Genomic DNA, 11319 nt, shown 5'->3' with positions numbered 1-11319 from the left:
TTACAACAGCAAATACATGGTTTTTTTTTTTTTTTTCAAGCACTTATGGAATATATACCAAGATCAACCATATCCTGGATCATAAAGAAACCTTAGCATAGAGAGTATATTCCCTGACCACATGGAATCAAACAAAAAGCAATAATAGAAAAATAACAGAAAAACCCCCAAACACAGAAAACATTTAAAAAAACCCTTCATTATCCAGGTGTCAAAAAGGAAGTCCTGGGGGGCCTGGGGTGGCTCAGTCGGCTAAGCATCCAGTTCTTGATTTTGGCTCAGGTCATGATCTCAGGGTCCTGGGATGCAGCCTCATGTCTGGTTCCATGCTCAGTGGGGAGTCTGCTTGAGGATTTCTCTCCCTCTCCCTCTGCACCCCCCTCAAATAAATAAATAATTTTCTTGAAGGAAGTCTCGAGGGAAATTAAAAATACATTGAACCGAATGAAACCAGAAATAACAGAAGTGCAGGACGGAAAAACTCCTTACTTTCAAATGTTCGTTGTTAAAGTGTGCTATGAACTGGTAGTGAATGAGCACTACTTTTCCACAATCCTAGCAAGAGGAAGCCATTCTGGGGAACTTTGTATGAGCTTGTGTGCATAAAATGCCAATAGGCAAGTAAGTGACTACTGGAATTTAAAAGAGAAAAACACAAACAATGCACTAGGTAAAGAGTGCTTTCCTTCTATTTAAAGTGCTATGCAGGGGAGGAGATGAAAGTAATCTGTGCCTGTTCTTTTTTCAATTTTAATACATAAATAGTATTTAATTTGAAACTAATGATTTTACAGAAAACTTATATTTTTAATTTCCTACTTCAGTTTGAGGAGATGATCATGGGGATTTCGATGCCAAAAGGAATGATTTTTAGAAACATAGCATGCCTCTGTGGAGAGCAATCTTTTCACTTGACCTCACTCAGTGTGGGTAAATTAGTTTGAATTTTATTATGTACATAAATAACAGGACATGAAAGACTGGGAAAAGTTAATAACACTCTCAAAAGAAGAGCTAATTAAATTTTCTTGCAAGTTAGCTGGTAAGTTTTCAGAGCCTGTGTTTGAATCTGTGACAGCTACAGAGCCACCTGCACAATGTTGAAGAAATTACGTGCGTACAAGGGAGTCCACAAATGCTGCAAGATTAGGGGAGTTTTTCGTTTTCTGTTTTTTGTTTTAGGTTTAGGAAAGTTTTAATGGACTGAGCCAGTGGTTAATTAGTAACAGAGTTTGGTGAGAAATTTAAAAGATAATGCCATTTCACTTGATCTTAGCCAAAAGGCGGAGAAGCCATAAAGATAATGCCATTTCAGAACTAAGTCCAGTTAGAGAATAAAATACTCCATGTGTTAGTGAAGATTTTATAAATTTCATGGGTTTTCCACTCCAGTTCATTCTCCAGCTCCTCATGCTTCCCATTTGGGTACAAGGATCAGGTAACTCTTCACTTTTTCTTGCAAATGCTTTGTGGTTGGAAATCAATGGCAAATAAATACCAGGGTGGTCTTTTCACTTTTGTAAAATTACAGGAGTAGAGCATTATGTTTCAGTCTGCATGTTAATCACATAGTTATCCAAGTTGTTGGCAACTAGCAAACAGTTTAAGTTGAGCATATCTGAAACAATGACTTAGTAAACAGAGAATGAAAGAAAGGTAATAAGCAATGCTTCTGGAGTGAGCCCAAGTAGCTCACATTAGAGAGGCCACAGACCTGCTGGAAGCAAATGGGTTCTTTGCAAGTTAGTTAGCTAGCTAGTTACTTAGTTAGTGACTTCATTAATTTTGCAGTATTTCTTGCAGCCCATTTGTGTTTTAAGTTTGAATTTGACTTGTTTTGGTCACTATGAGGTTTTTCACTTTTATGTTGTTAAATCTGATCATTGTTTCCTTTGTGGGTTTGCTTACCATTACAAACTAAGGTACTCCTGAGACATTATGGATTTAATATTCAAGTCCTGATATTTTCTAGTCATTTAAAATTATTTGATTAAAGATATGTAATTCAATTCCATCTAAAATCTGTTGGGTTCATGGTAAGGGCAGTCACTAATGTTTTGTAGGAATTTAGTTGAGAAAATAAATCATGATTACTTCTAGTGAAGGAGTTTTTCTCGGGAGAAGTATCATTCGAATTCAATTAGATAATTCAATCAAAAGTTGAATGGGAGTGACACATGCTGTGGACAAAAGAAGCATGACAGGAAGAGGAAACCAGTATGTGTGAGTGTTACTTCTTAACTTACTTTAGCATCTAAAATACAAAATGGAGAAGGCTGGTTCTGACATCAGGTAACTCAGAATCTAGCGGGGGAGATGAGCATGTGGACAAATAATGATAAGGAGATGTGGCAAGCATAATATAGAAATTGTTACAGAAATAGTGATAGCTAATTTGTTACCATTTAGACTTTCATTAGGTATTACAGGTATCCCCCGCTTTCTGAAGGTTCCTATTACATCACTTCACTTTTATTAATGACCTACATTAGTACCTGTTTTTGCTAACCAAAAAAATTTGAAGAGGACTTTTGCTTTTACAAAAAAAAGCAAAAGCCTGACACTCCCGCCTGACCCATGACCTCAACTCAGACCCTGGGAAGCTCATCACAGTGCCAGTAGATCAGGCCTGTCATGCCGCTAAGCCCTAACCCTAACCCTAGGTTGGGTTCTGAGGGGTCAGTCCCCAGAACCTTTCTCCAAAGCCCCCAGGATTCGCGACACCTGAGCAATATCAAGGGACTCAGGCTGCCACCCAAAAGGAAACTGCGCCATTTGGAAATGCAGTTCTGTACTAATGTAGGTCCTTTGTAAAAGCAAAATGATGTAACTGCAACTTTCAGAAAGTAGGGAATATTCTTCACCTGAAGCCATTTGGATTTATGAAAGGTTTCACAGGAATACTCTATTTTCAGATAGCAAGGGAAACCTGTAGTGGGTCTTTCTTTGGGGGCAGGGACTATACCACCCATGATCACTGAAATGTCTTGTCGAATATTCTTATTCCACACTCACAATACCCTGTAAGTCAGGTATCATTAAGGTCATTTTTCAGATGAAAAACCTGAGGCTTAGAAAAGTAAATGATTGCTTTAAAACCATACTTCTTGAAATTAGCAGAGATAAGACATCACAGATCTTTTGTTCACAAATGAAGTACTATTTGTACAACAAACATGCTATATGTATTTAAATATTCTCCAATGCTGTGTGCATAAATCAATGAATTTTTGAAAAATATTTGAAAAAATTTTGTTTATAATTTGAATATAAAAACCAAGAGAAGTGGATGAAAAACAGAACATAATATGAGTTAAGCGGAGTAAGGAAGATGAGGTTTTTTTTTTTTTTTTTTAACCTTTGCATTTAAGTAAGACAGACATACAGGAAAGTGTACAAACATAAGTATGCAGTCTGATTAATTTTCATGATTACACCAACATATCCAGTATAGATCAAGAACAAAATATTAACAGCATCCCAAATCCTTATTCATGCCCCCTTCCTTTCATTTCCTAAGAATGCCATTATCCAAATTTCTTACACCATAGATTCATTTTATCTGCTGTAAATGTAATCATTTAGCATTTATTCACTTGTATCTAGTTTCTTTGGCTCAACAACATGTTGGTGAGTTTTATCCATATTGTTGAGAGTAGATGTAGTTTATCAAATCTCATTGCTGTATAATATTCCATTGTGTAAATACCATAACTTATTTATCAATTCTGTTGATTTGCATTTAGGTAATTTTTTGGTTTGACTATTACAAATAGTGATTCTATGAACATTATTGTACATAAATTGGAGTTAAGTGCTCCACTTAACTCATTTCTCTTAGATATATATCTAGGAGTAGATTTTTCTGATCATAGGATATGCTTATGTTCAGCTTTTGTTTTTATTATAGTTGATACACAATGCTACATTAATTTCAAGTGTAGAACATAGTGATTCAATAATTCTATGTGTTATACTATGCTCATCACAAGTGTAGCTACCATCTGTCACCATAAATGCTATTACAGTACCATCAACTATAAGGCCAAAGGGTTTTTCATTTTACACTCTCATCAAAGTGTGTATGAATTGTGTTTTCTACATATCTTCACTAAATTTGGTATTGTTTGTATTTCATGTTAGTCATTCTGGTGCATGTGTAGTCTGGGTTTTAATTCACATTTCTTTGATGACTAAAGAAGTTGAGCATCTTAAATATGTTTATTGGTCATTTAGACATTCTTTTTTATGATGTGCAATTCATGTATCTTGCTCAATTTTCTACAGAGTTGTCTGTCTTTGTCTTATTGATTTGTAGAATACAAGTCCTTAGTCATATATATGCATAACAAACATCTTCTCTTACTCTATGGGTTCTATTTTACTTCTGAGTATGTATCATTTGATAGACTGCAGTTATTAAATATTAAAATAAACCTATCTATCACTTCTGATTTTTTTAATCATGTCATATTCCTAAAAAAAGGAATAAAGCATCAAATAACTGTTGATTTATGCCCTACTTAAGAAATTGTTGGCTACCCCAGCCAAGTAGATGTTCTATAATACTTTATTTTTGAAGTGATGTTCTATCTTTCAAATTTACTTTTTTAAGCATTTGAAATGGATTTTTGTCTCTAGTCTTAGATGGGAGTCAATATATAATTTTTTCCACATTGGTATCTAATTTACACAGCATCATTTATTGGAAAGATAATCTTTTTCCCACACCTATGCACTGTCTATTCCATTTGTCATATATATCAGATGACTATATATGTGTGGGACCATTTCTGACTATTTCATTGTATTTCATCTATTTCCTTACCTTTGAATAAATATCACATTGTATTACTTTAGCTTTATATCTGGATAGTAAGTCTTCACTTTATTGCCTTGGGTTTTTTTAGAATCAGCTTATCAAATCCAGAATTAAAAAAAAAACTGCTTGAAATTTTATCAGATTTGCATGGAATCTAAAAATTAGCTTGAAAAGAATTGACATCTTTATGGGTTTTTCTCTTAACTATGGTATGATATATCTTTCCACTTATTTAAGTCTTCTTTTTTTTTCAGATTTGTTTTTTAGATTTCAATAAAGAAGTCTTATATATCATTCAATGGATTTATTCCTATGTATTTCTTTCTTTTTACCTGGGGAGGCTATTGTAAATGGCGTTTTCAATTTTTTTTCCATTTGCTTATTGAAGATATATAGAAATATAATTGATTTCTTAAAAAGATTTTATTTTTTTAAAACAGTTTTAGGCTTACAGAAAAACTGAGAAAATAGTACAGTGTTCCCATATTATTAACATCTTGCCCAGTTTTCCCTATTATTAACATCTTACATTAGTATGGTACATTTGTTATAATTAATAAATTAAATTTGATATATTTTTCATAACTAAGGTCCACAGTTTATTCGTATTTCTTGATTTTTAACCTTTTTTTGTTTAAGAATCTCACCCCAGACACCACATTACATTTATTTGTCATGCCTCCTTAGGGTCCTCTTAACTATGACAGTTATCTCAGAATTTCCTTGTTTTTGATGACCTTGACTGTTTTCAGGGAATGATCAAGTATTTTGTAGAATTACCCTTTATCAGAATTTGTCTGATCTTTTTCTCATGGCTAGACTGCCCCTTATGGATTTGGGGGAGGAAGACCACAGAGGTAAAATGCCATTTTAATTATATCATATCAAGTGTACATAACTATCAACTCTTATGTCTACATAAGATACATTTATAATACAGTTAGATTTTTAGGTTTCAGTCTGCACTCCTTGGCATCTCCAAGCTCTTAAATAATTTTTTTAATTGTATATATTAAGGTTCACTTTATGTGCTGTAAGTCTCTATATGATTTGACAAATGCATAATGTCCTTTATCAGCCATTATAGTATCATGCAGAATAGTTTCATTGCCCTGTAATATATTTGACTGTGGCTTGGACACTTGCTTTGTCTCTTCAGACTGTTTTTATTCTTGGTTTTTAGCATGCATTATAATTTTTTTTGTTGAAATCTAGACATGATATATCAGATAATAAGAACCAAGGTAAGTAGAGCTTTAGCATGGGTTTTATGTTAATCTGGCAAGGAGTTGAGTTGTGTTTATTGTTTATTATAAGTCTTTGCATCAAGGGTTTCAAATTCATGTAGTTTTTTTGTTTTTGTCTCTTCTGCTGATTTTTAATTTTCCTAAGAACTCCTTGTTAATAAAAGTCCGAGACTTGCTGTAATCCAGTGTCATTTTATTAGATCTCTATTGATGTGGTGATGAAGAGTTAGGAAGGGAAGTATTTTAAAATCTTATGTTCAAATTTCGCTGTTTTGGTGGGCCTATGACCCTTGGCTGTGACCTTCACAAGTTTCCTTACTTTTTTCCTCCTCCTTTCCCACCTTAGATAAGACAGGAAAGCTAACAGGAACCAGAGTAGGGTCGTTGTCCTTCTACCTATGTAACATAAGGATCTGGTAAAGTCTTTTCCCTGGAGAGTAGGTTTGTTTTTGTTTTTGTTGTTGTTGTTGTTGTTTTTTAAAGATTTTATTTATTTATTTGAGAGAGAGAGAATGAGAGACAGAGAGCATGAGAGGGAGGAGGGTCAGAGGGAGAAGCAGACTCCCTGCCGAGCAGGGAGCCCGATGTGGGACTCGATCCCAGGACTCCAGGATCATGACCTGAGCCGAAGGCAGTCGCTTAACCAACTGAGCCACCCAGGCGCCCTGTTGTTGTTTTTAATAGAAAATGGTTTGGGCTTGTTTTAATATGGTTGCTTTCCCCTTCCTTTGTCAAAGATATGAGGTGATTTTTCTTGGTTCTTCACTATAAGAACCTGGAGGGGTTCGTGCAAACCTATGGCCTGGAGCCCTGAGGATTTTGTCACCCTCAAGGTAATTCATACTCAACCTCCAGAAAGTCATCAAAATTACCATTACTTGTGTTGGTTAATATATGTTTCAATTTTTGTACTCAATAAATATTTATTGATTAGGTAGTATGTGCCAGAGACACTTTTAGAAACTACTAATCATTGGTGAAGAAGATAGGAAAGTTCATTTTCTAGTGGGAAAGAGACACATATAAAAAGATAATTATAAAACAGAGAGGAAGTGCTATGATAAGGGTAAGTCCAAGGTAGTATGAAAGTACATTTCTCTTAATTCATACTGGGTTTTATTTTCAGATTCTCCATACAGAATAAAATACAAAAATAACGAAACAGCTGTATTTGGAGAAAATGTGACCATCTTCTGCAATTTAACAACTCCAGCAGATGTTGTGCAAATTACCTGGCAGAAGATTCAAGGTTCTTTGCCACAAAATATTGGCACATATAGCAGTATATATGGAGAAAAGATTCTTCCACCATACAGAGATCGGCTGCACTGTGAAGTCATCGAACCCAATTCCTCATTCATAACTATCCGTGAAGTAACATTTGAAGATGAAGCCTGCTATAAATGTCTATTTAATGTGTTCCCACACGGCAGCCATGGTGGACAAATCTGCCTTAACATTATAGGTATATAAATGTTTTATGTAGAGTCAAAATTTTGGGGATGTGGTCTTTCAAGGTTAAGGTCCAGACAAAGAATGTTAGAAAGGAAAGATTACAATAGAGGCCACCCATGCTTTTGTTATACAGCAGAAAAAAAAAAAGGAAGCCAATGATAGTTACGTGACTTTCCCATTTTCACACAGTGCAGGACCAGACATAATATTTAGGTCTTCTGACCTCTCATCTAACTTTTACACTGCATTGATTTTAATCTGGCGGATAAAGTTCATGAATGGCATCAGAATTTTCAATGAGAAAGAGAGGAAAAGAAAAAGAGATAGTGGAGAAAATGAAAGAAGAAAGAAGACTTAGAGAATAAGAATTAACAAAATGTTGAGGGAATAGTTATAGTTAGTATCATAGTGTCCCCTCATTATTTTGCTGAAAATTTAAAGTATTGGAGGTTTACATAAGATAATTTTAAGGTTGAATGAAAGTGGAGATAATGAAGCATTTCTCTTAAATTGGAGTATAGTAGGTGTAAGAGATGGAATTGTGAGATTTTGCAAAATATGAGGAGAGGTGTCTGAAAGGGACATGCTTCAACATTTTGTCATCATATAAATATTTGGGGAAGTCTATCTTTAATACCTTAGAAATCAGGTATGACGTATATTTTATATTTAATTTTGTGTCTCCTTTTTTGTCTCAGCTGTATCTGAATTAAAAACTGAACTCCAGTCTAATCTTGACTCTGAAGATTTTCTTAGATTTATTTACTCAGCTGTGGGAAAACCTGTTCCTCAAATATCTCTTTTCCCATCACAAGTCTTGATTAATCCACCAAAGGAATACTTTGCTCAGAACCCAAATGGCACGGTGACTATCACTAAAATGTACAACATCTCCTTGGAGACTGTGAGGTCTCTAGGTCTCCAATATCTGACTGTGCGCATGGATCATCCTCTAAGGAATGAAGAAAAGATTGTTCCATTGTCAGTCAAACAAGAATGTAAGTAGAAGTAATAATCAACAAGGGGAAATGTTCTAAAAATTCAGAAGTGTGTGTGTACTCATCTATTTTTAGAAATGTTAAGTCATTGTGATCCATATGCATGGTTAAAAGAATCAAGTAATGAAAACGTTCTCTAACCCAGTTCTGCTTCCAAAGGTAACTGTTCTTAAATGGCAAATTTTTAACTGGTCTCTCTTAATTGCTTTCCACTGAATTTCTTCCACAGTCAGTGAAGACCAGGTTCACTTACATCTCCTTCAACTTTTCCTCCTCCCAATATGGTTCCTTTCTTCCCAATACAGTTCTTTTGCTGATTACCTCTGCAACCTTCAACAATGTGGTTAAACTTATTTTTGTGTCATCCACCATAGAAAGTCTCTCTTAGCTGCCCATTTTTCCTTGCCTATCTTCCACCTAAGCTCTGTCAATTGTACCCTCTGTTTCAAAGCCATAGTTAAACAAGGTATGATTTTCTTTAAAAATTTAAGTAATAATTTAAATATATTTATGTTTCTGTATTTATATAATACAATTTCTTATAAAATTTAAATAATTGTTTTTATATTTCACCTAATCTTCCGACACTGGAGCATTTTCTGTAAATACTGGAATATTTGGGTTTTCATCTACCATCTTACTATTTGTTTTCTATTATTTGACCTGTTTTATGTCCCTTTCTTTCTCTTCCTGAATTCTTTTGGGTTATTTATTTCTGTTTCATTTACCTCCTCCATTAATTTGTTAACTATACATTTCTGAATAGTTTAAGTGGTTGACTTGGAGACTACAACATACATCTCTTGACTTATTAAAGCCAATATAATTTATTATTTTTACTACTTTTCAGATAATGCAATGAGCTTATATGAATTATCACTCTTGGTGCTGCCTTTTTGTGCATTTCATTTCATTTATTCATTCATTTATTTATTTATTAATTTAAATTTTTGTTTGTTTGAATATAGTTGACACACAGTGTTTTATTAGTTTCTGGTGTATGTTTTGTTCATTTTAATTCTTTATATATATATATTTAAATGCCAAAATATATTATTGTTGTTATTCATAGTAATATTCTTCTAGATTTATCCTTTCTATTGTTTTTTATTTCTTTGTCTATGTTCAAACTTTTATTTTTCTTCTGCTTAAAGAATTCTCTTTAGTTTTTTCCTTAGTGAAGATGTATAGATGACCAATTCTTTTAATATTTTTGGTTGTAAAATGTTTTAGCTTTTGAAGTACATTTTTGTGGGATTTTTGATTCCAGTTTTGATAGTTATTTTATTTTTTTCATCACTTTGACAATGGTATTTTACTGGCTTCTGACTTTCATTATTACCTTTGAAAAGGTATATGTCAGTTTTATGGCTGGTCCTTTGAAAGGAATGTATCTCCCCTTCACCCCTACTGCTTTTAAGACTTTCTCCTTGTATTTATTTTACATTAGTTTTATTGTTTTGGTATCACGTTCTTTGTATTTATCTTGCTTGTATTTTCCTAAGCTGCTTGAGTCTATGGGTTAATGTCCTTCATCACTTTTGGAAAATGTGTAAACTCAAGAAAATGGTGAGGATAACATTTCTCCATAATTTGTTACAATCATCCAAGAACCAAAAAGCATCACTAGCCATCAATGATATTGAATCACAAAGTTTGAATGAATGAAGGAGACATCACATCTTTTGGAAGTTTAACAGCTTTTCTACATAACCAGCTATGGGAATATTGGAATAAGTAGCCTAGTACGTAGTCTGGATGGGCTAACCATAACCTCATTAGTTATCTCATTAGTCTCTGAATTAAACAACCTATGGCCTAACCTAAATAAAGCACAAAAAATGACTATCACAAAATGAAACTACTATAAAGCATAATATACTCAGGTCAACATAAATTATTCTTCCATTGTTTTCAGCCTCCCCAGGTTAGCATGACCTGGTTCAAGTAGAGTCAACTCTGCTGTAGAATTAGAACAGTGGGCAATTTCCCTAGTGACTCTGTAGTGATGATAACAGGCCACAGGATCCATCCTATGGTCCGACAATGCTGTTTCATGTGATTAATAGTTTGCTTGTTACACCACTTTAGTTTAACCACCTTTCTGCCCACAGATCTTGTAGAGTATTCCTCCGTTGTCTTTGATCATCCACTGTTATTGCTGAGAAACCAAATGTCAATCAGATAATTGTAACTGTATCTTCTCTTTGATAATATGGTATTTTCTCTTTATCCTTAGAGTTCTGAAACTTCCTAGTGCTATTTTTAAGGTATTTTATCTTATTTTTAATACTTTAATGTAATTGCCATTTGGTGAGCTCACTCAATTTGAGACTCAAATCCTTCAACTCTGAATATTTTCTCATTTCTTTGAGAATTTTACACCTGTTCACTTAATTTATTCTCTTTTTATAAACTTCGTTAAGTGGGCATTAAAACATTTCAATTGAATTTTATTTTCTTCTTAAAAAATGTCTCTTTTTCTTTTCCTCATAATATCAGGGAGATTTTTAAAAATTATCTTTAAACTCTTTCATTCAATTTTCCCTTCTTTTGACAGATTTATAATTTTGAATTGCTTTTACAACTTAAGATTTAATTTTATAAATTAAAATTGATTTAATTTTTTTATACCCAATTTTCCTGCTTTATGAAAGTAATATCTTGTCAAATCTATCTGGGAATAATAATTTAGAAGTCCTGTTTCTTTAATTATCTCTTCCACCCTCCCCCCGGACTTACTACCACCATTATTTATTTATTTATTTATTTATTTATTTATTTATTTATTTATTTA

At 33.4% G+C, this 11319-nt stretch overlaps 1 protein-coding gene across 1 annotated transcript in view; it reads left to right on the top strand.

Annotated features, from left to right (window-relative positions):
* The first annotated feature begins 972 nt into the window (after positions 1-972).
* The window catches only part of LOC118000954 (OX-2 membrane glycoprotein-like), a 26716-nt gene continuing 16369 nt past the window's right edge, over positions 973-11319 (top strand). Inside the window, exons 1-3 of the mRNA XM_034990863.1 lie at positions 973-1042; positions 7196-7534; positions 8223-8522. Of these exons, the coding sequence (XP_034846754.1) occupies positions 973-1042; positions 7196-7534; positions 8223-8522 (709 nt within the window). The remainder of the gene's footprint in view (positions 1043-7195; positions 7535-8222; positions 8523-11319) is intronic.

This window comes from Mirounga leonina, unplaced genomic scaffold, assembly GCF_011800145.1.
Source record: "Mirounga leonina isolate KUSES-001 unplaced genomic scaffold, KU_Mleo_1.0 Mir_115, whole genome shotgun sequence".
NCBI classification, from domain to species: Eukaryota; Metazoa; Chordata; class Mammalia; order Carnivora; family Phocidae; genus Mirounga; species Mirounga leonina.
Note: the sequence above shows the minus strand (reverse complement) of the source record. Positions and strands in the feature narration are given on the sequence as shown.